General features: G+C 40.9%; 1 protein-coding gene across 1 annotated transcript in view; it reads left to right on the top strand.

Annotated features, from left to right (window-relative positions):
• DPP6 (dipeptidyl peptidase like 6) overlaps nucleotides 1-25,398 on the top strand; it is a gene marked incomplete at both ends in the record, with an annotated part of 418,985 nt that overhangs the window by 312,128 nt on the left and 81,459 nt on the right. The window contains one exon of the mRNA XM_082328177.1: nucleotides 17,959-18,079. Coding sequence (XP_082184303.1) covers nucleotides 17,959-18,079 — 121 coding nt within the window. The remainder of the gene's footprint in view (nucleotides 1-17,958; nucleotides 18,080-25,398) is intronic.

Genomic DNA, 25,398 nt, shown 5'->3' with positions numbered 1-25,398 from the left:
TTTATTAAGAAATACACAGCAAAAACTTAATTCCCTAAGAATTCCTTAAGACATCAAGTTTAGTGCATGTCCCTTCTGTGGGACGCATGGCAGATTTTTTTAAGTAACTTCAAATATTCCTGTTACTATTGAATTCCATATGAATCTTGGAAATATCTTGCACCACTGGATTTGTTTTGTATGTTTCTGTTTTCTTCCAAATAAGTAAATATATTGGCCTGTAATTCAGCTGTAGTCCCTGTTCCTGGATTTGGAATCAGGGGAGGTGAGGAGAACTTGACTGGTAGTTTTAAGTGTTATCTTGCATACCTCTAACGTATGTGTGTTTTTGCTTTTTTACTTGCCAGTCATTTACCTTAAAATAAAATTATAGCTGTAGTTTATAAAACAAGCAGGCTTTTACATGCATTGATATAATCTATATATAGCTAATGATCAGCAGAGAATTGCCAGAAAAAAAAGAAGCTTTTTTTAAAAAAAAAATCTACAAGCATTATAAATGAGATAGATAGATAGAGAAAATATACAATGCTCACAATGTTCTGTATTTCAGGACTAATTGAGTTACTCAGAATATAGTTGCCAGTGAAATTCATGTCTCCTTCTGTGGGGACAACATCAAGTGCAAAGGCAGAGAAAAAGTCTATTTAAACCTGATGGTGTGAATGTGTTTGCTAAATGTAGGCTGGGTTGTGTGGCAGGAGAGGGAGGGAAAAAATGTCAAGTGGGATGGAAAGGAGTAACGTGCTGGGAACCACATATCAGCTCCCCTGGTTCTAGGTGGTTACAGAGCCAAGCACTTTTTACAGTATTTTAGGGTGGTCCTACAACTGCACTAAGGTGGGAGCAAAGGGTGGGTGGGTTTTGCATCACCTTGAAGATACCCTAGTTTTCAAGAAATAAAAAGCTTTCCCCTTGAAAACTCCAGGTTTGTTCTTCTTTGGCAACACATACGAGAGGCAGGGCAGGAAAGTAAGACGGTTTGGTTCTGAAATTTTTTATTCCCTTTGTAGCTTCTATTTCATTCTTCCTAGGGGAACTTTTGGTTGCTGTGTCTGACCTCTTTCTCTCTTGCATGTCTAATCATTCAAAAAAGAAAAAATTCTGAAACAGAAGCAGCCTGAATGATCTGCATTCTTTGCAATTAAAAATAAACAGTGGCACTTTCCCAGGAGCAATTTTCTATTTATCTTGTTTTCTTTTGTCCTTACTCATTAAATTGTATGCCAGTTTTCAGATGATGAACTCCTCAGTGCGTGATTCTTGACTTCTTACTAGCATGCAGAATGCCACACATGCCAACAGAGCTGTATAAATAATGGCAGATATTGGATCTGAGAAAATCTATGTCAGAAGATCAGAATGCAAAAAAGCCCTCACTTCTGGCACCTCAGAAAAATGCTTCAACCTTTCTCAGATCTCAGCCAAAGTCTTAACAAACTAAGTCTTCCAAAGCTCTTGGAAGAACTGGGCCTTTACCAGTGTGAGCTCCTGAGTCAATAGAAAGAGAGCCACTAACTTCAGTGCAAGAGGGAACACATTTCCTAAATGTGGCGGTTATTAAAGGGCTCATTCCTCTCATTTGTCCTATGAGCCCAATGAGCCATCGTTTATGCTTTTGTAGAATGAGTGAAAAACACTCTTAAATTGGAATAGTAGTGTGATATAGTCACTTTTTGTGGGTGTAAATGACTATGCAAAATGACTATGACATAAATCCATCCTTTCCATAGTGTACCCGACAGCCCAAAGTTCCCGTTAGTATTTGATGGCATCAGCCCACTGGCCTTCAGCATGGTGCTTGGTGGTTTTCACTGAGTAGGCTGTATTATCCTCAAACAGTTTGTGTGATACTTTCTAGCAATATGAGGATGTTGGTGGCATGGTAGGACTGCAAAAGTGTTAGGCTGTACCTTTGCCCTGTTCTGTGTATGCTTATCTTTGTAAAAATCTTCACTCCATAGATTTCCTCTCTTTTTCTGATCTCGCCATTTATGACTCAACAGCTACCCACTTCTGGAGTTTCAGTTCTGCCACAAAAAAGCTTCTGCTAATTGATCTTATTAGAATATTTTACCAGTTTCATCACGTTGTTACATCTTTTAGAGTGAGGTTCTGCCCACGTGCAGAGGGCTGGCGTGAGGTTTCCGTGGTATATTTGCCCCAATAGTATCTATGCAAAGGTTAATACTATGACCCTGAACTCAGTTTTCATAAAACTTGTGTGGCTGACAGGCTTGGACCCCTCTGTTTATCAAAAAAAAGTACAATGTGAAAAGGTTTCCTTTCCTGTTTTTCTTGGCAGCGTGGCTGAAGTGAGGGAGTGCTTCAGGAGCAAGAGACTGCCTAGTGCATATCTGTAGGTGAAGTGCTCAAGGAATCAAAAAAACCCTTAGGTTTGCAGGAGGCTTTTATCTAAGTTATCCCAAAATGATCATATCCACATTCAAAATATTTGCTTTAAGGACAAGCTAGGTATATACATGGGCCCTATTGTCAAAAGGAAGGAGCAAGCAGTAGGACTGCTCTAATAATGTGCAGTGAATATTTGCCTGCATTGACAGCACTAAAGTACAGTTCCCAGGAGCTGTTAAACTCCAATTGCAAAAGCAGAACTTCTGCCATGCTGTTATTTTCCTTTTTTTTTAATCAGAATCTGTAACAGCCCTGACAGATACTAATGATAACAGTGACACATCAGATGCTGGGGGAAGCAATTCTGCACAACTTTAGAGGCAGCAGCTATAATTCAAAAAATCTCTCTCATAGATCATAGTATTTATTCTTCAGCAAAAAGAAACATTTTTTTGAGGATCTCCTGGCCAGTCGGTCTTTTACTGTTTCCATGGTTTGTTTAAAGTACCAAAAATGTACAGGAAGAGGATTATAGTTGCTGGAAGTTTTGTATGCCCTTGCACTTTCTGCAGCCCCACAGAATGGTCAAAATGGGTTTCTCCTGCATTCATAGTCAATAAACCTTTGCCAGTGTCAACTCTTCTGGAGCAGAAACTATGTTTTATTCTTGTAGATTATGCAGCAATCAAGTGTATAATTGGTTCTAAAGTAATATAAGTTATGTTTCACAGCAGGTGCAGAAGTTGCATTAAGAAATCTCTATTTCAGTGAAATGCAAATGCCAGGAAAAAAGAAGTCTTTCAGCCCCTACCATGTTAGAGGTTTGCAGATGCCCTCAAACAATGAATGCTAATGCTGGTAAACAGCTTATTGTCATAGATATTACTGTCTAAAAAGTGCAATACAATTTAGAGAAATATTGAAATTCATTCATGTATAAAACATTTCAATAATAGATACTGCTGCATAGGGCCAGAACCTATCCATCTCATTTGTTGTTATCAATTTTTTGTTAACACTGTAGCACAATGACTTGCTAACTAGGATATCTAGATGCAAAAAGCTGGTTAAGTGATGACACCTGGAACTAAACTGGAGTGACTCCTCTAATTAGCAGGTTTTTCCTTGCCTGAATTCATGCTTGTCATACCAGCTTAGTTCCAGGCAGAAGGGCTGCATAGATACCAAGTGAGGAGGACCATTTTCATAGGAGGTACTGAATCATCTGCTGTTGTTCCCAATCCAGCAGGGCTTTTGAACTGCTGTGTGTATAATTGCTGTAGGTCTATTTGTCTCCACCATTATTTCATAGATTTTTACATCATTATTTTCAAGCTGTTGTTCTCTCACCTTTTCTTTGTGCAGTGACATCTGAATCAATATTTAGCTGTGGTCTGCTGTATGTAATTATTCTGGCTTAGTTATCTTGCTAGTTGCAAGGAAGAAAAGTTGTCCCCCCCCCCAGTGTCTATATAAGCCCTATTTAAGCATGGTGGGGGGTATTCAGACAGCTTTTTACATGGTTTCTGCATTCTGGGAAAAGCAAGAGTTTCAGAATAATGATGTGCCCTCTCCCCCTCATCCTCTTTTCCAGTGTCAGAATATGAATTCTTTAAGGAAACCCCAGTAAGACATATTACATGTACACTGAATACCTGGGCAGGTTACTCTGGTTGAGGATTCCCCTCTCCCCCCATTTTATTCAAAGAATTCTGCTGGAAAATTGTTGTGTTTGTTTTTTCCTTTGATGCTCTGCTGTTTGGTTACGGTGGCCATAGTGTCCTGTTTTTATTTTTACACATCCTTGTCATTTCCTTTGGCATCAGTGGGCTTGATGTGTTTGGTCCTTGTTCACCAAAGAGAAGCTTTAGCACAGTCAGTGTTATGAGCTCTGCTGAGAACGGTTGTGCCCCTTCCCATCTCAGGATTCTTGGTACTGCATTTTCATCAGTGGCAAAAGAGCAAGATATTTAAGATAATTGAAGATGCTACAATAAATGTTACTGAAAGAAGATATAGGTGATTTTATTGTAAATAAGATGTTGCTCTTTTTGTGGGTGTGAAAGATTTCAGAGGAAGAAAAAAATTGATTATTTGCCCTAGAAGTTTTACCAATGAATCAGAAAAAAAGTTACTGCTCTTACATCCAAATATGAGAGACATAGGTTGATGTAGTGTTTAAGGCATCGCCCCTGGAGGTGAGACACTGCCATAGGCTTCCTCTGTGACTTCATATATGTCACTTTCTTTTCTGCTTAAGTTACAGCAGGACGATGGCAATATATTCCTACCTTACAGTGGACTTACAGAATTAATATATTAAACATTGCAGAGATTCATACTCTGCATTAAGGAAACTGAGTATGTACCTACAAGAAATGCATGTATCTTAGAGCCATTCACATCTATACTTGCACTATAGGGCAAGTAGTGAATTGTCTTCCTTTATATATTATCACATTTTGTTATATGCTACTGCAGTTGCACAAAGTGCAAAATTCCTAACAGTGCAAGACACTACGGTAGGGTCAGTTCCACTGAAAATAATTCCCTCCTATTACGGACATCTAAAATGTTGATATTCCTTTAATTTCAATTGTGCTTGGTGGATATTGAACATGTATCCTTTGTTAAGGTCATTTCAGAGATCTAACAGCTAGAAGTATCTACTTTAGGTCTGTGCATAAGGGTTTCTGGCATCTTACAAAACCGTGGTTGGTACACGATGTCCATTGAAAGAAGTGGTTATGAAAAGTGTTTTTCTTGCAAAGCTGCTATTTTGTGCCATGAAAATAGTTACCTTTTACTTTAGATAGCAGCAGTCACTGCTGAGTGTATGTATGTGACAGATGTTAGGATGCTGCAAGCAGGACTAAGCAGTGCTAGCTAAGGGGCTGTGGAGTAGCTCACCTTCATTTGTGGTGGTGGTCTCACCTTCCCCAGAAACGGCCATTTGTCAGAACCATGAGAAAGCTTCAGGAACAATTCTGTTAGCTCTACTGTTCAGCTGCTGGAATAGGTATTGATGGTTTCTATTACTAAACTTTGTATTAAAGAGGAATATTACACTGAATAGCTCACTGTCCAAGGTCAGCTGTGTACCTCTAGGAACCCTGAATCCCAGTTGCCAGTTTCTTTACGCTGACAAGTAATCTCTGTGCTCTCCTTAGGCAGATATTCATTCTATAACACAATAAAATACTTAAAATGAAACACTGTATCATCTCACATTAAATAATCTAATTTATAGTGATGCCCTACATAACCATCAGTGATATTAGGTTACAGAATACAAGATAATCCATCAAGCAGAACTTAAAAGCAGAATAAGAGTTCCATACTAAATGGTACATTTACTGATACATTCTTTAATATAACAAGGCAGTTATAAATTAAAATAACCCTGTTAGAATCCAGGGCAAGGAAATCCAAGCAGACATGGTTCTCTTTGAGGTGAAATAAACCCTCTTTTCTTCCCTGAAGAACAGAAAATAGGACAGTATATTTTTCTTGAAACATATATTTTTAAATCTCCAGAATCGTGATAATTGCTTATTTGGCTGGACCCTGGCAGATTCTAGGTGTGATTAGAACCCGTACTTGTTGTGGATTAGCCTCCTCACAGAATACAAATGGAAATGCACTGCATTTGTAATGATGCAATGATGTCAAAAATGTAGAGAAGCTTATAGAAACCTGAGAAGAATATTAATGCACTTAAGGACGTAAGCTGCAGAAGCAAGACAAAAAATCTCTTCTGTGCCCAGTTCAATAGGAAAAAAGTTTAAGAATGTGTCTCTAGATCATGGAATTCAGTCATGAGTCCTATAGCCCGTTATATGGGACTTTATCTCGAGTATCGGTTTTGACAATTTTGGATTGTTTCTAAAGACCTTAAAAACCACAGAATCTTACAAACTCTTCTGCTTTCCAAAGAGAGCCTTAACATTTCTTGGAGAAAAGGTCTCCAGACTTTACTGAATACTGTAGACACACCACAAATGTGATTTAGTAAGAATGATAATCTTAGAAAAACCTTTACTGTTCCTAACAAGGAGTTGCAATATATAGGCTTTATAGAACATGCTTAATAGCTAAATAATATTACTTGCAGCAGGTCTATATTTCCCCTAGACTTTCTGCTGCTGCTGATGTACCTATAGAAGCCCTTCTTATTACCCTTCATATCCCTCACTGAATTCAGCTCCAGACAAGCTTTGGTTTTCCTAACCGCATCCATGCACAATCAGACAATGTCTCTATATTCCCCCCAGGTCACCTGTCCCTGCCTCTCCCTCTTGTACAGTCCCTTGTAATGTTTGAGTTGTGTCAGGAGCAATGTGCTTATCCACGCAGGCCTCCTGCCTCCTTTGCTTGGTTTCGTACACGTCAGGATGGACCATTCTTAAGCTTGGAGGAGGTGATACTTGAAAATCCAACAACTTTCCTGGACCTCTTCTCTCCAGGGCTGTATCCCATGGGATTCTTCCAAGCAAGTCCCTGAACAGGCCAAAGTCTGCTCTCCTGAAGTCCAGGGCTTAATGCTTTTTGCCCTGATCTTTCCTCTCATGATCCTGAACTTCACCACCTCATGGTGTGTGCAGCTGAGGCTGCCCCCAGCTTTCACCTTCCCCTGAAGCTTCTCCCTGTTTGAAAGTGTGAGGTCCAGCAGAGCATCTCCCTTCATCAACTCCTTGATCACCTGTGTAAGCACATTGTCATCAATGCCCTCCACAGACTTCCTGGGTTGCTTGTGCCCAAGTTGTTGTCCCTCCAGCAGATAATGGTTAAGATCCCTCATCAGGACTAGGGCATTTGAATGTGAGGTTTCTTCCAGCTGTATGAAGAAGGCCTCATTTACTTCTTCCTAATCAGTCAGTCGGTAGCAGACACTTGCCACACCACCACCCACATTGGTCTGCCCACTAATCAATCCTGACCTATATAAATTCTAATCTGGCTCTTCATGCATCACTGAGCTCTGTGCATCTCTGCTGCTCTCTCACATAAAAGGAAACCCCCCTCCTCAGCATCCCAGCCTGTCCTTCCTAAAGAGCCTGTATCCATCCATCACAGCACTACAGTCATATGAGCTGTCCCACCACATCTCTATGATCCTATTGAGATTGTAGCTCTACAACTGTACACAAACCTTAATTCCTCCTGTTTATTCCCCACACTGCATGTGTTAGTGTACAGGCACAGAGAGGCACCCAGCTGTGATGGTTTCCCACGAAAAGTATGAAAGTTTTCCCCATGGAGTTCTGTGCTCAGCTGCTTATTCTTGTGCATTGAGGTGGGCCTCCTTCAGCTCTGTTCACCAGAGTCTCTCTTGTCCACATCTCCCTTTTCTTGTCAGCCTGGTCTACCACTTCCTTGCCTGACTGTGGGCTGTCATCTCCCTCCTCCATTGTTCTGGGTTTAAAGCTCTCCTCCCCAGGCAGGACAGAGCTCCCAGCCCCAGCACCTGGGCACCAAACCTGGTCTGTAGCTGCAGATCTGTCAACAGAGCAGGACCCTTCCTCACTGTGCCTGAAGTCACCAGCTTCCAGCCTTCGCCTTCACAGGAGTCTCCCATTTACTGGCAGAGCTTTCTTGCAGGGTCTCAGAGAAGATCCTTCAACAGCCTTTTTGACGCCTCTGATGTTGCAGAGTCTTCTGACCTTCATCTACTGCTCCTTTACATGCTCCACCCATGCCCACCTCCTGCAGGCGAGGTGATCATCTATCGCCTCCCCCAGCCCCAGGGAGAAGTCACCCACAGACCTGGAGAGCCACATCCTCTCTTAGAAGCTCTTAAATGGGGCCTAGACACTGTTCATAGAAACAGAAAATATTTTTTTATTTGAAGACATGAAGGAATGCTTTTCCGTTCTCTCTGACTTCTTAGTCTCTTTGTTGATCATGTGCAATGAAAGCAAAATTAAGTTCTTAATGTTTATTTTACAAGGAATATTAGCAATTTCCAAAACATATGGCTAAAATAAGGAGATTTGCCCAATTCACAAGCGGTGACTCTTCTGCACTTCCTTTCCTAGATATGTAATGAAAGCCACTAAAGACAGCAGATTTTTCATTTGTCTTTTACAGTAACTCTGACGGTTTTCCTTTGCAGAATCAATTACATTTCCTTTCATTGCATTGATTTCCATGCAGTTAATCTCTTATACTACTGATACGAGTTGTGTACAAGCCTTCGATCTCCAATGAGAAGTCATGAATACTGGTTTTGATGTGTTTATGGATCAGCATGATTCTTACATGCATCAATCTGTACTACTGTATTGTCTAGTTTTAGTGGTTCCCTGGGGTGTTTTCAAATTCTCTGTCCTGAAAGCCTGCCTGCAGAATCATTTTAAATCTGGTGTAGTCCTCACTTTGGTCTAGACACCACTTTTGCCCATCTCTGGGCAGGGTAAAGTTGAATTAAAGTAAGTCTTATCTATTTGTTGTGTACCTTCAGAAACTGCTATGTCTTCTAAATCCTTGGCTTGATAAGGAGTTAGCTTCTTACTTTGAATTAAAGCAAAGATAAACCCTGGTATGAAAAACTGAAACTGTAGCCTTTTCTGTCAATAATTTATCAAGATGTGATTCTCTGAAATGTGTTGATCATGTGGAAGAGTTTCATTGGTTCATCACCGGTTTTAATAATGACATTTTGGTTTTGTAAAGAAAAAAGTTGATTTAAAAATTCTTTATCTCACTCCTCCATCATAATTGTATCTGTCTCTTTCCTAAATTGCGAACATGAACCATTTGATGGAGAGAATGAAAATATTTTGAGGTTTTTTGTCTTACTTCTTTTTTCCCACCTGCTATCAAGCTATATTTAAATAGCAATAAGAAAAGCCTAATTAAAATACTAGTTCTTATTATGTAAGCTCACTGGTGAGGAGCAGTTTATGGTTTTATTACGCTTTTTGAAGAACTGATAAGAGTTGGCGTAATCATGTCATATGCGTTAAGAACAACACTCATAACAGAATGCATCAATGGAAGCTATTTGAACATCAAAGTTTGCATTTTATGAGTTTCAAAAGAAGAAATTGGCAGAGTGTTCATTAAATAATGCATAGTCAATCAGCAACAAGCTTTAGAACTGATTTTTAATTGATGACACATTTTTCTGCTGCAGTTGATGTAAGAATGATAACTGCAAAATGCCAAGACCTTTCCAGTACAATGCTCCTCAGATTTCCTTGATATCCCAAAGTGAAAACACAGTTATCATATCTGTTTCAGGATGCTGCATGGACAAGGATGGGCATGCTAATTCTGTGTAGTAAGGACAAGTTTTAACTTGGACAAAACAGCAGGGAATCTTTTTCTCATTGCAGTTTTTCATTTTCAGAGTCCTCAGCTTCCAGGTTTCATATGCCAGTGGTAAAACAAAACTGGCTTGGGAAGGGCTATCTCCAAAATATTTGCATGGAATTGGAGAGCACTAGAAATGGAGGGGAGAAGGGAGAGGTCTTTCTGTGTGTGTATTTCCAGGAAGAGCTTGATCATGCTCAAAACTATTTGTGTTCGCGATCTGACATTTCCAAACCCTCGTTACATGCTGTGACTCTGTTACAGACCTCAACCACTTACTTAGCATATAAATAAAGAGGTAATACTTTTCTACTTCCTGGACATGTTGGGAAGCTAAATCTGTGTATTTTTTTGAGGCTTTCAGTCCAATGTGATGTGTAACACCATATAAATATGTAGATAATTAATATACAGTTCAGCACAAAACTTTCCTATCATTGACACCCCGAAAAATTGAAGTTAAAAAATTTTAAGGAAGTATCTTACGCTGAAGACTTAAAAAAGATGTCCTTGATTAAACTGTGGGACTGTTGTGGTGGGTTGACCTTGGCTGGCTACCAGATGCCCACCAAGCCACTCTATCACTCCCCCTCCTCAGTGGGACTGAGGGAGAAAATACTATGAAAAGCTTATGGGTCAAGATAAGGACAGGGAGATCACTTAGCAATTACCATTATGGGCAAAACAGACTTGACTTGGGGAAATTAATTTAATTTATTACCAGTTAATTGTAACAGAGTAGGATAGTGAGAAACAAACAAACAAAAAAAAACTAAACACCTTCCTATCCCCCCACTCCTCCCTTCTTCCCAGGTTCAACTTCACTTCTGATTTCTCTACCTCCTCCTCCTGAGCAGCGCAGGGGGACAGGGAATGGGGGTTGCAGTCAGTTCATAACACTTCATCTCTGCCGCTCCTTCCTCCTCACACTCTTTCCCGGCTCCAGCGTGGGGTCCCTCCCACGAGAGACAGTCTTTCATGAACTTCTCCAACATGGGTCCTTCCCATGGGCTACAGTTCTTCACAAACTGCTCCAGCGGGGGTCCCTTCCACAGGGTGCAGTCCTTCAGGAACAGACTGCTCCAGCATGGGTCCCTCACAGGCCACAGGTCCTGCCAGAAATCCTGCTCCTGCATGGGCTCCTCTTTGCAGGGTACAGGTCCTGCCAGGAGCCTGCTCCAGCTTGGGCTCTCCACAGGATGCAGCTTCCTTCAATGTGCATCCACCTGCTCCAGCATGGGGGCCTCCATGGGCTGCAGGTGGATATCTGCTCCACCGTGGACCTCCATGGGCTGCAGGGGAACAACCTGCATCACCATGCTGATCTCTGCTCTGGTGCCTAGACCACCTCCTCCCCCTCCTTCTTCACTGACCTTGGTGTCTGCAGGGCTGTTTCTCTCACGTTTTCTCACTCCTCTCTCGCATCTGTTGCACAGCGTTTTTAACCCTTTTATAAATATATTGTCACAGAGACATTACCAACGTCGCTGATGACCAGCAGTGGGTCTGTCTTGGAGCCATCTGGAACTGGCTCTGTCCGACATGGGGGCAGCTCCTGGTGTCTTCTCACAGAAGCCACCCCTGCAATCCTCTTTCCCCTGCTGCTACCAAAACCTTGCCATGTAAACCCAATACAAATGTTCGCATGCACTCTTGATTCAAGAGATAATTGACAGAAAGTAGGTAGGAACCTTAAAGTGCATGTAGATTGATTTCAGGCAGTTGAATCCCCATTTATATACGAGAGTGAGGCGGTCCTGCACCATTCAAGGACTGCCTAACCTTACAGAAGTCTGGATTTGCCTCAAATGATTAACTTAATTTGCCAGCATATATTCTCATAAGGCTTGTGTGGTGAAATGGGTGGCTGTTGCTTAAGAAATTTTATGTGATTGGGGTTTAGGTAGAAGAGCCCAAGGACTTGGACGCGGTTAGGACTATAAAGAACAGCATCCAGGCGATAGTCATTGAATGCTACAGTCCTCCTTTTTGGGCTGTGCTGCCCTGCAGCAGGAGAGGGCTTTCAGAGACTTAGAAGGATGTGCACAAGGAAGCCAGAGTCTGGCTTATCAGTAGGAATGGGAGGGAGGATGGTCTCTTCTCCAAGATTGTTTTCACCATGCATTTTATTTTTTTTATTCCCATATTAATCTACTGATGGTCTAATTTGAATGCATGCTTGTGTTGCCATTACCCTCAAAGAGCTAACAGACCAGATCTTGAGTGGGTGAAGATATCTGACATTGGCTGTTTGTTGACTATCTGTGCTCGGTGGAAATGGTAGATTCCACTAGAAGTGGTAGGAACTTGTACAGACTGCATTGGTTGACTCTATTTGGACTTGGGAGCACCCAGCACACCATAAAAGCTTCTGGAGAATAATCCCTGAAGTTAGGCAGATTTTATCTTCCTTTATGTCTTCATGGGTACCTGCATCTCTCTGCTGAATCTACTTGGCATCTGTCTAAGGCAGACTAGATCATGCCATCTATAAAAGCCACAGAAAGTCCTGCACAAGATGAGGCAGTATTGAATCCTACCAATGTACATTGGCAATATACAACGGCAGATGTACAGACCAAGATACATACAAGAACTGTTTTTCCTTATTATCCAGCAAAAGGGATTTTACAGTAGCCATAGGTCTGCCTTTGCAGAAGGAAGTATGAGTTCAAATAAGAAGTATCATGTTGAAGCTGACCATGACTCTGCCAATAAACAGATTAGTTAGACATGCAGTTCATGGCAGGACAATGTGCATTTTGGATCTGTTCTCTCCCTATTGTCACAAGCTATAATAGTCTACCTGATGTGAAATAATTACAGTAAGGATGATTTTATGGTTAAGGCATTGAAACAGAGCTCAAGCTACCCAAGTTTGACTCATGGCTTTGTCAGTTTTCCTGTGTGACATTTAAAATAGACTTCGCCTATTTAAACTTAGGTTCCTAGAGCACCTAGCTAAGTAGTATTAAATGTATGTGGCCTCTAGATGCTACTCTGTGAGAGCAGAATTATCCCATATGTCCTGTATCATATGTGCCGGTTGTTTTAGATGCATGAAGGGGCTTTGAAAACAGAAAACAGTGAAGTACATTATGTTGGATGAGGAGAGAGTAGCATGTTGTTTTGTAGTTATATTTCCCCACTCACTGAGTCTTCAATTTTGTGACTGTTTTTTCAGACTCCAAGGAACTTTGGGCTGATTTGGAATTTAAAAAGGTGTCAAGGCAAGATTTTGTGCCTGTCTGTACATGAAGGCTGGTTCTTGTTGACCAAAATCTCCATTTTAAGTGACCAAACTTTCCATGTTAACTACTCTCTTGTAGTTAAATTCTATGAGCTAACCTTGCAGTGTGGAAGACTGCCTTCTAACGTGTAGGAAACATTCACACTTCTGCAATGTACTAATAATTTAAAGTAATACGCATCCAGGCATTAACTTTATGCTTGGAGATGCTAAATTTGAGTGATGTCGTTCATTCAGTTGACAAGTTATACATGTTAGAAATGATGGGGTAAAAAGAATATAAATTTAGAATGCCACCCTACAGTTGGAAAGTAAATAGAAAGAGTAAAAATGCAGATTAATTCATATTCATTTATTTTCTCTTGGTTTGTGTAGAAATAGGAACTTCACTCACCTCTTCAGCAAATAGTTGGTCACTGTGACATTTGCAGTGGTCTTAAAGAGATTATTTTCAGTAGATTCCTGAAAAGGATCATAAGTTAATCCATTCAAAAGTAACAGTATTTTAATTACTGCAGCATAATTGCTTAATACCACTCTGAGTCAGTTTGGTAGAGAACATTAATTCAGAAGCCTTTAAGCAGGTGCAAAGACATTTTAAATGAATCCTCCTTAAATCAGTCAGTGTGTTAAGGCTCTTGTATGTTTTAAGTGAATTAAGTTTATTTTTTTGTTAGTTTAAACATTTATCTTACCGTATAAATTAATTTTACTAGATACTTAATCTTTGACTTAAAGTTCTCCTTCTGTCATGGGCTTGTGGTCCAACCAGTCTAATATTTTTTCTCCAATATTAGTTGTGTCACACAAGGATATCAAATGTATTAGAATTGATTGCTTCAAACCGTGTTGCAAACCAGCAGAGATTTCTTCCCAGCACACAAGTTAGTGGTGTGTTGATACCTGAGGCTAAAGGGGTTTTATCTTATGCTGAAAGTTTCAGGTGACATCCTGAGCCACACAAAGCCAACAGCAAAATCCCCATTGATTGTTATTACCCTGGGAGTAAGTGAATTCTTTTAAAAAAAAATCTTTATCTTAGTCCCCCAGGACATTCCAGTTATCTGTCTTAAGAAGTATTTCTTCTTTTGAACACTATTATAACATCCAGCAGGGAGAGAGGGAAGCTCTTGTCTTGCATTGTGTCCAGTAGCAAGGAGTTCCACGTGTTAATTCTGATTTCATTGGGAAAAATATTTTTATTCACTTTTAAACAGCTTTCCTCTAGGTTTCACTGGTTTCCCTGTTGTTTTGGAAAAATGAAAGGGTGAAAACATCCTTTTACTCTTTTCTGTTTCCTCTCCGTTATCTTGTAGAGCTTATGTCTTCCTTCCTTATGTCTTCTATAGAGTTAGCAATTTCAATTTCTTCAACCTATGTAGGGATGTTTCCATTCTTCATGCTTCTTTCAGGATATTTTCTCTTTCCTCTGCGTTGAATGTGTTATGATGAAAATAAGCACAGCGTTCAATGTGGGGATATCTGCCTGACATATCAAAGGTTTATTTTCCATGCCATTAGTTGTGCTCAGTGCTGGACTTTATGTGCTGTCCATGATAAACGGCATATGTATTGCAAGAATGTTGTAGGTAAAGTCTTGATCAAATACGCACACCAAAAGAGAAGACACCAGAAATTTTGGGTCTCCTGTACAGAGAGAGACATAATACTGAGCTTGACCGCTTCTGTTGCCATTTTACGTTAGACTAGAACTGCTATGTAAAGCAAGCATAAAATAATGTGAAAGTGATGTCTGTACATTGGTTTTAATATTTTTCTTTACAAAAATTTCTTATCCTCTAATTAACTCAAAGGATTCTGATAATCTGATAGAAAGCACTGCTTTGATGTCATAAAGCCAAAACAATAAAAAATATTATGTAGGTATTTCATAATATCATCTAGTATCTTTCTAACCAGAATGTGAAGTAATCCAAAGACATTTCTTTCTGATGAATAACAGGAGTTCAAAAGCTTTTTCTTAATTTATAAGATACATTACACAGAAATCTTCCTTGTGCTGCTTCAGTTATCTTTTATCTTGATTATGGTTGATGTTTTTAGGGCACAAGGCACTGTAGTTAGGAGAATAATTTTAAATTCTCTATGAGGTGCTGCAGTTTGGCTCTGAATTATATGGGTGACAGTTTGAAGTCAGAGCACTATATTATTTTTCCATTGCAGCTACCGGATACCTCATGCAGCCTGATTACTGCAATGAAGCTTTGAAAGACAAAACAGTGACGACAGAAAGCATCGCAATGCTTTACAAAGCGAAGGGCAGGAACAAGTTGTCAATCCACCTTCTTTATTTTTCCTGTAAATAAATTTAAAATTTAATACAGTACAAAATATTGCAAAACCTTCATTTTCTGGGAGAAGCTGGGCAAGGGAAGGGTTGCATCACGAATAACTCTACTTGATTGTGTGCCTGTCACAGAAGAACCCCCACCCAAGCACCCACAACACGTTTAGCTCTTGGACACAAAGATTTGGATTTGTTTGGGCCCAAAGTATCTTATTCTGCTTGTTCTTCCTGACTTTTATCATAGAATCGCTTAGGTTGGAAAAGACCTTTAAGATCAAGTCCAACTGTTCACCTAGCACTGCCAAGTCCACCACTAAACCACATCCCCAAGCACCACATCTACACATCTTTTAAATGCCTCCAGGGATGGGGACTCAACCACTTCCCTGGGCAGCCTCTTCCAGTGCTTGACAACCCTTTCGGTGAAGAAATTTTTCCTAATATCCAACCTAAACCTGCCCTGGTGCAACTTGAGGCCATTTCTTCTTGTCCTATCGCTTGTTACTTGGGAGAAGAGACTGACTCCCACCTCGCTACAACCTCCTTTCAGGTAGTTGTAGAGAGTGATAAGGTCTGCCCTGAGCCTCCTTTTCTCCAGGCTAGACAACCCCAGCTCCCTCAGCTGCTCCTCATAAGACTTGTGCTCCAGACCCTTCACCAGCTTTGTTGCTGTTCTCTGGACACACTCTGGCACCTCAATGTCCTCCTTGTAGTGAGGGGCCCAAAACTGAACACAGTGTTAGAGGTACAGCCTCACCGCTGCCGAGTACAAAGGGACAATCACTTCCCTAGTCCTGCTGGCCATACTATTGCTGATACAAGCCAGGATGCTATTGGCCTTTATGTACATTTAAGCTTCAATAACTCTCCCATATGCAGACTAGTTAACACACAGAATTCTTTACTTGACATCCCTCATCTGGCTCCTCTGCTTACTAAAAATCAAGGTAGGAAAGGGAATGTAGTATCTTCCACAACACATTTTTTACTTTCAAAAAATATTAATTGGATGCAGCTTTTCTTAGTTTAAAAACCCATGCAGGCTAAAAGGAATAAAAGCAAGCTACAGCTTTAGTCGTACTTTTTACCTTTAGGCAAACTCAGTATAACTGCTGCCAAAATTAAATTAGGATCTATACTTTCTTCTGGAGTCTTTCCAGCTCATTTTTAGGTGAAACACATGCCATAATAGGATGTGAAACAGAAGCTGAAAGCAAATATTTTTACCAATTCTATGTTTTCATGAGTGTAGCATGAGAAATTGTTTTCTAGTAACGTGGTAAAGATATCTAACATTTGTTCCAATATCTTCAAGTGTATAAAAACCCATATGTAAATGTCTACTAAATTATATTAACAGTTGGTCTTTCAGTCTAAATGGCTTTCTTATACCCTGTTCAGTACATCTTTGCAGTCTGAATGGAGTTTAAAAATATTTTTAAAACAAGAATGCTACTTTAAGCAGGATGCACTTCACTTTGGGGTGAGTAGGGGACAGGATCTGTGTCATTGATGACAGCAAAAAACAAAAAAATGCATGGACCACTATTTTTTAAATGGTTGGCTAAAGTTTTGCTCACTGATCAGCACTTAAACACCTAAATAAACAGCCTGATTCCCAAAAGCATTCTCATAGCAGCAGATCTAATGACTTGCATGAAATTAGCTTTAAAAAAAAACAGGAGGCTTTTTTGAGAGTCTTATGTTGGGCTCCTTTCCTGACAATCTCAGATTGGAATTTTTATGATTGATAACAATTTTATATTTACAAATTCTTCTCCAAGATGGAATTGCTTTCCCACAGACAGCACGAGCTGTGTGAGCAGGCATTTGCAGAGGCAGGCTTAGGGACCTGATGGCCATCCTTGGTGTGGGCCTGCCCTTGCCCTCCTGAGGAGCTGCGAGGTCCCATGACATTTTGATCATGTAATCTTTCAGCAACCTGAATCCACTAGATTTTTGAAACAGGAGGGAAGAGGTTGCCAAAGACGGGAGGGGGGTTACAGCTGCTGCGTCCATGCTGGCAGGGAGATGAGACCTCATGGGTGCCTTTGTCCCATCCACCCTGGTTCCTGTAGGAAGGTGACCTGGGGACCAGGGCAGGGCAGGAGGTCTAGCACAGCCCTTTGGGTCCTTGGAGCATGTGCACCTGCTCCCCAGCCGAAGCACCAACCTCCTCGTGCTTTGTTGGCCAACGTGCTGCAGTCACATAGACGACCCCCTATTCGTGCGCATGTGGTATTGTTGGATCTGCATTAAAAACTGGATTCAGATTTATTTAATAGGTTGCCAGCTGTGTTTTAAGGAAGCAGGAGCAGCTGGAAACAACCAAGAAGCCATTTCCAGTAGCCAGTTCAGTCACCAGATAGCATCAACATCAGCTCTGCAAACTGCTACTGTGTCCTGGACTACTTTTTCAAAATCCTGAGCGATGGTATTCCTCATTTCATACCCTCTAACTGCACTGTTCAATTTCTGAAATGAAGACAGGAGCAAGAAAAATAAAGCTTGTATCAAAGGACCAAGGCTTCAGTTTGTTGTAAATTAGCATCTTTCTATTAGTTGATGGCATTGGAAGCAAGCTGTGGAAATTCTTTTTTGACAAAAGGCGCTATAAAAATGTGATATGTGATTTTGTACTGCCAATTATTGTAAAAGCAAAATACAACATTTTATAATGGCGCCACTGCTTAATGCTGTTCTCTTTTTCTTTTTCCCTTCAAATCAGATATTTATCTTTGAGAATAACATCTATTACTGTGCTCATGTGGGGAAACAAGCCATCCGAGTGGTCTCCACAGGAAAAGAAGGTGTTATTTTCAATGGGCTCAGCGACTGGCTATACGAAGGTAGGACATGACATTCAGGGCAGCAGTTAGTTATGAGTTTAAGTTACACTCTAGATTTACAGAGCTGGCTGGAATTAGATGTTCAGCATTGCATTTCTGGGGACTGGTGGATCACGGAGCTGAAAATCTGCTATTCTAACAGTTGTCTGAAGTGCTGGACTGGAAATAATGTGAAATGATGTAAGAATTCTGTTTTCAGACTGTTTTTCTTTCCCTTAGTCCAAAGGTAATAAATCACCCAGCTTTAATGAACAGAACTGCTTCATTATTTAATGGCACCTGCAATCACTCATAGATGTGCCAGTTTTCAAATCACAGAAAAGGACAGAAGTGGGGAGAGAAAGGAGTTTTATTTTAAAGGAAGACATGAGGAAACAATTTTACTTGATTCGTTGTTTTCCACAGCACTAAGTGGGCTCTGGAAGCTGCCCAGGTCTTGCTGCCTAAAAATTTTCTAAAAGCAGACAATCCTCACAGTAATTGGCTTCTTTCCCTTGAAAACGGGCTGATAGGGTAGAAGGTCATTGCTGGAGCACTGCTTTACTTTGGTCCTTTCAGCTGGCAAATGGCCATTTAGGTGTCTGTGAGCAGCTGCTTGCAAAATAATCTCACCTGCTCACTAGATTAGGAAAGGATCCCACCCATCCCTAGTTCTTTTGAGGAATGTTATAGGCTTTTAAGCTAATATTTTATCAGAATTCAAATTCAAATAAATTATTTTGTTTACCACTCCCAGAGAAGCTGGTCCCATAAATCAGTGTACAAACTCATCAAAAACATTAGTGGAAAAATCTGATAGTCGTTTAGATTACTTTTGATATTTAAATGTGTGTTTCCACTGTACCACAAAATATTTGCAAGTGAATGCCCTTCTTGTGAAGCACTTTGTAACCAGAGGACTGGCTAAAAAGTTACAAAATGCTAATTTTCTTTAATTTTTCTTTAGTTTGTTGCTGAAGTTGTGGGCAGGCCTGTTTGACTCTGTAGGTCAAATGTGCATATCAGTACCTGTATTTTGCTGATAGACATCATTTAGTACATAAGGTCTTCTCGTAGAGTCTCACCCACAGTACCATGCTGAGAGGAGTTTGTCAAGCCAGTGAACTCCAAGTACGCTGCAAGCCCGTGATGACACTTGTTTTGCTGACGCATATTTTTATTCAATTACGGGATTGCTCAGGCAATTTCTTGGCTGACATTGACTTTAAGGTTCGTCCTTTATAATGAACTTTCTTGTTAACTTTATGTTAATGTACTGGGATAAGAAATAAATGTATGATCAAGTACAGTCTGGTTATACCAAGCCAGGTTCTGTAACCTTTCTGAGCAGCACGTACAGAGTAGGACCACTGAACCTGCTATTCACTGGGAGTACATTTTGCAGACATTAGGATATAGTATCCCTTTGGAAATGTCCCTTTGTGTCCAAGGATGGTTTACAGTGAAATAAAAACTTCTCTTACTTCACAAGCAAGGTGTAGAAGGACCCATGGGAAAACCTGAGATATAAACATTCCCAAGTGATGGGGTGCAGAATTCAAAATCAAATCCAGAGCTGGACGGTGTGAGCTGAACTCCTTCTCTTGCACTACATCACTTGTGCAGTCCTCATGGAGGTAAACCTGGGACCGGAGTCAGGACTGAGGATTCGTGGCAGGTGCTTGAACAAGTTGTGGGGCCACGGTATGAGAGGGATCTGCAGTGTTTGGATGTCAGCTCTCTGCATGCATGGATGGCTGGAGCGGGATCCCAGAAGAAATTGGGTATTGCATGGTGGTAAATGGATAAGGACCACTGGGAAATAGGTGGTACCTCCCCACAGACTCCATGGGAATTCAGGCATTGTTTTCAGTGAGGCTGAATTTTCACCCTAGCAGCAGCTGGGATGCTCTGCTCACACACTGTTACCAGCACCTTTATTTTTCCAAATTCTCTCCTTTTCTTGAGTGCCTCCTCTTCAGTGCGATAAACTGGAACAACATTTTACATCCAAACTTACCTGACTGGAATTGCTTGAAATCTGGGCAAAGATTGACATTTACTACCTCGGGGCTATTTTTCCTCTTCCCCCATTCCCACTGACGTTTGTAGATGTGTCTTCCCCACCTCCCTAACGGAGCTGGGTTGGGTGCTCAAACCCGTGTTTGTTTGCACTGCCACCGTCTCGGCGAGCTACCGGGATGGATGCTGAGCATATGTAGAAATTTCATTCCATCTGTGCAGCCATCAGCAGCAGATAGTCTGCAAAGGAGCTGTGAGAAATGCTGAAACGGGATCACAGAGAGTTCAGCGTACTCCTCTTCCCTCGTGTGCTCTTTTTGTTGCTGAAGTTCATCACCTCCGGCAGCGGCAGCCGAGCCTCCCCGCAGCGCCCGATGGGTTACTGTGACAGCTCACGACCTGCTTCTCACTTTCCCTAAACACAGTGAAAAAAACCCAACCCCCCCACCCCCCCCCCAAAAAAAACCCAAACAAACCAAAAAAACCCAACTTGATGTTTTCTACTTGAGGAAGACAATTTTTAACGTCTTTTATCATAATCAGCAAGAGCACATCAACAAAAATCCCCCTTCCCCTTTCCAAGAGCTGTTTGCACAGCACGCTATGCAGATGGCAGTCCCAGCAGTGCCACCGTTTGGGGTAACTCTTGACACTTCATATGAATGGTAGACCCAGAGGGAATGCTTTTCTTCATAATGTAATTGCTTTTGTCAGAACAGAATAGATGCACTGTACTATTAATCACAGGTTTTTACTAAGTCCGGAAGCAGAGCAGATCTAGAGTAGATTTGACAGGTTTTTTGCCCTGGAAAAATGCAGAAGTTCATTTCAATTCAAGTTAAGCTCTGCTTTTGTAAATCTGCCAAAGGGGGGAAAATTTCTTCGAGGTATTTATGCTGATCTGTAGACTTTCGATAATATAGTGAAAAACATTTCAAATCAATCAGACCTTAATCTACTTAGTGCATTTAGCTGGAAGGTTATAGATTGATACATAGATTACTGTAACATGAAAGCATAGATTAAACATGGGTTTTATTACTAAAATAAGCATTGACAATGTTTTCATAGTCTGACTTAACATTTTCAGAGCTGTGCCTGATAGATGCTTATACTAAAATGGAGTGATATCCTATAAAAGAGAGTTTAAAGTTCTGCAGCTGAAACCAGCTAAGCATTTAAATGCATAGCACCAACAAAGAGTGTTTTATATTTCAGTTTGCTGTATGATCGTTGTTCATTTGAGGATAATGTTTTAGCAACAATGAGGCTTAAAGATAATTTTAAAACAAGTGGTGGTATAGCACAAGGTACTTTCAAAGCAAGAGGATAAGAGTATTCATATGTTCTTTATATACATAGTACTTTAATAAAAGTAATGTACATTTTAACAAGTGAAGTGCAGGTGAAATTCATTTCATTTAAGCACTTTCTTTCAGCACTCCTCAACAGAAATGAGTTCTGTCATGGTGTAATTGAAGTATCTTCATTTGCTACCAGGCACTTGGAGAGACTGTTCAGATGTTGTGAGAAAGGGTGTCAGCAAGGGGCTCTGCCAGAGGTCATCTGTGTGACCCTGCTAAGTGACAAAGACAAGATTGTGGTATCCCTGTGTTGCAGTTTGGAAACTCATTGAGTTTGGGATTGTGTGATACTGAATTCTGGGGAACGGGGCAGGAGGACCTCCCTCCGTGCTGGCATGCTTCTGCCAGACCAGGGACACCCCAGCAGGGTAATTCAGGGTCCCTTTATGTGGCTCTGCTGAGCAGGACAGGGACCTTTTCTGGGCTGCACTGCTATAAAGTCCTGGTGTGATCTCCTTTGAGCAAGTCTGTGTTCACAGACAGAGGTAGACAACTTCTGGAGTTATGCTCTGCTGCTAAGTGCGTGCTTGGAAATCACAGGGGAGCAGGATGTGACATGGTGGTGTGTGCTCCTGTCACCAGTGGGAGAGGAGAGGAGGGAAGGATCTTCACTGATAGATGGGCCTGTCCCATCCATAGAGTGTGAAACCGAGAGTTTTCCCTGTGTTTTGCTGCATATGTCATCAGATGTAAGAGGAGTCCCTTGGAAGCTATTTTGCAACTTGGTCTGCAAGACACATTCTTCATTTTTAGGGACTTTGGTTGCAAAAGGAAGAATTGCACGTGAGTTACTCCCTCATTTCATGTCACTGTCAGAGTGGTCAGAAGGATTTGTCCTGTAAGTCCGTAAAGATCATCTCAAAGTGAGCATCCCCCTTCCAGACAGTCCTGACACCGCAGCTGTGGCGTCTTATCTGGACGTCTCCTCATCCTCACATCAGAGAGAACCACATCTGGCAGCCAAGCACCAGCCCCAGCTCACATAGCACACATTTAAAACTCTTACGCAATATGAGCTATATGTATACATCATTTAAAATCGACACTCTCCTCTGTTGAGCTTAATGCACAGCGGTGTTTCTATGCTTTATTTTTGGCTAGGGAGCAAGAGGAGGAGTGAAAAAAGACTCTTTTTCAGCGATGATTCGTATGCCTTATTAATCTTGGTTCTGCCTGGGTCTTATGTTATCACCAACAGATCCTCTTCTGTGACTTCGCAGTGACACCTGGTGGGAGAGGCCAGGATGTCATCGTCATTAAGACAATGAAACTGCAGAATTTTTTGCTGCAAGATCTAGTAAAGGCTCCTAATTTCCCCTCACATACATTTCCCTGAAACTCTCTCTGAGCTTATGGGAACTACATCCAAAGCTACTGCCTGATTCATGCTAATAGTGGTTCTGTTCCTTTTCTAGACTTTATAAAGAGAGGAAAGAGAACACAGTAATAAAGAAAAATCTTTTCCATAATTTAATCAGCATCGCACAAAAATCAGAGGGTATATTTAGAACATGTATGGCTGGTCTCAGAAGTGCAGTGCCTGGTAGCAGCTGCCAAATCAAATAGCAGTTATTTTGAGCAGTATCTTTTATGCTTATACTATTTCAAGCAACTGAAGTAGATATGTTTCTTAAGTTTAGAAGTATTAATCCTGGGACTCTGGAAATGGTCCTAATATTGGGAAAATGCTCACTAAGTCTGCTGATACAGTGCCTTACCTAATTTGTCCATGTGCTCAATTTTTCATTGTATGGTATGAGAATGCTGAACTTCTGCTTGGAAACAGGAGCTTTGATGATGAAATTATACCTGAATTTGAAAAGGGACATTCATAATTAGGCTGAAAGCAAGTAACTCCTCAAATTCCTGTTCAGTGTCGCCAGAGAAGGAGATCAGATATCCTAATATTTCACAGCGTAGGGCTAACCTTTCCCAGTAATTAGTAGCTCCAAGACCCGGTGGGGGAGGATGAGATGAAGAATTAGACTGAGTCATCGCTGAATTTTTTAAGATACTCTGGATAAATAAATCTCTTGCCAAAAAAATGCTAAAGCCAGGGCTCCAGACAGTAAAAGGGGCCAGCCCTAATGGGACTACAAATGACTCCTTTTTGATAAGATCTGTGAAGAATCACTGGGACAGTGAATACAGATTGTAATTTGTTTTTAAGAACTTTCATATTTTCAATCACAAAGAAAATATTTCATGGACATGGATACATTTGCAGTTCTATACATCTGTTATGGGGTAAAGGGAGGGTAGGGAAACACTTGGAACTGTGAAATGGCCTCAGCTAAGGGCCACAAGTGCACCCCAAGTCTAAAAATCACTAGTTTATCCTCAAGTACATGCTGATGTTCTTCAGGGCTTTTGGGGAAGCGGCGTGGAATTTGTTCCCTCACTTCTGTACTTGTTCAGGTGAGGTAGCAAAGCCAGCGTGGTGCTTCAGTGACATTGTCACTGTATTAAAATAGAAAGCTTTTCTCTGTTTTGCATATTGGACATCATTCAGCATTGCTCATTCAGTACATGCAGCTGTTGTGTAGCACTTGGGGCCGTACAATTCCCAGTTAGCCACTATTTAGCTGCCTATTGAAAAAGTAGGTGACTATTTTTTGGTGCACCTTTATTTGCATGCTCATGTATACCAAATGTGCATAAAATCTGGCCATTTCAGTTGCCGTCAAAATAAGAATGAAGAGAAGCTCTTGGCCTCAGCCATGTGTTTGAAGTGGATATTTCCACCGTAAAAAATTTTGTTGCAAGGAAGATGAACTAGGTGCACCATTATTTCGCCTTATTCATGTTAAAACAGAGGAAAAGAGAGACGTAAATTTCATGAGATCGTGTCATGAAAGGTTTGGTAGAAGTTCTCTCACTCTCTTGCATTGGCGGAGGTTCCCCTGTCATAGGGAAGCTCACATTATAGATTGCATCACTAGGAACAGGCTTCTGGCCATTCTCAGTTGGCTAAGGTCAGGGAAAATTGAACCATTTACAATGCACATTGTGATTGCCTGCCTAGAAATCAGCAAGCTCCTGAAAACTTTAAAATGTGCTGTTATCTGGACTGGCTTCAAAATCCAGCACCACACCACGATAAAGCTTGCCAGCTCTAGCCCAGTCTTTAACCTTCCCTTTCTGCAGAAGGTTGTTTGGAAGGGGGCTGCCAGCCAAACCCAACACCTGTCATCCTCTAATTTTTGGATCGCCATCATTCAGGCTTCAGGATGGCTTTTGGAAGGAAAACAGAATATTATTTACTGTGGTCAGTGATCTCTTTGGGGCAGTGGAAGGAAGCCAGATGTCTGTCCTGATGTCACTGGTCAGCCAGCAGCTGCCAGTACTCTAAGTCAAGAGGTGTTCAGTGAGTGAAGTTGGTTGTGTTTGCCCTGAAGCTTGCACTCTTCTTTCACAGAGGTCCTATTTAAAAGTGCATTTCTTCAGGAAGAGCTCCGAGCCTTGATGCTTCTCTTGGCATCATGCATGGAGGCAGGACCTTGATGCTAGCTCAGCTCAGGCCCTTAAGGGAGAAGAAAATTCTCCTTTCTAGAATTAGGCACTGTGCTTCCAGATATAATGCCAACCTGGTCACAGTCAGAAGGAAGACTTTAAATAAGTCTGAACTGTTTTTATAATATTTTAGGTAGCTTCTTACAATTCCATGCAGTCTCTGCAATTCATTCTTTCCTGGATGAAATTGTTTCTTTGTTGGATGAAATCATCCAGTCATTATTGGATGATTTCTATATACTTGCAGTAATAGTAAAAATAAAAATGTCATACTCTTCTGTTGCCAGTATTTTAATCTTTTCAGATAAGGCAACACTCATCTGCATTGCAACAAATTGTGAGTGACTTGTTCAGGTCTGCTTGGTTACGTGATTAAAGAGATTATTGGAATTTATATGAAGCTTTTCCTGAAAATAGATTTGCAGTCTATATAGCAAACAT

This window comes from Platalea leucorodia (genome assembly GCF_965183815.1).
Source record: "Platalea leucorodia genome assembly, chromosome: 1".
Taxonomy (NCBI): domain Eukaryota; kingdom Metazoa; phylum Chordata; class Aves; order Pelecaniformes; family Threskiornithidae; genus Platalea; species Platalea leucorodia.
This window is presented reverse-complemented; position numbering and strand designations above follow the sequence as displayed.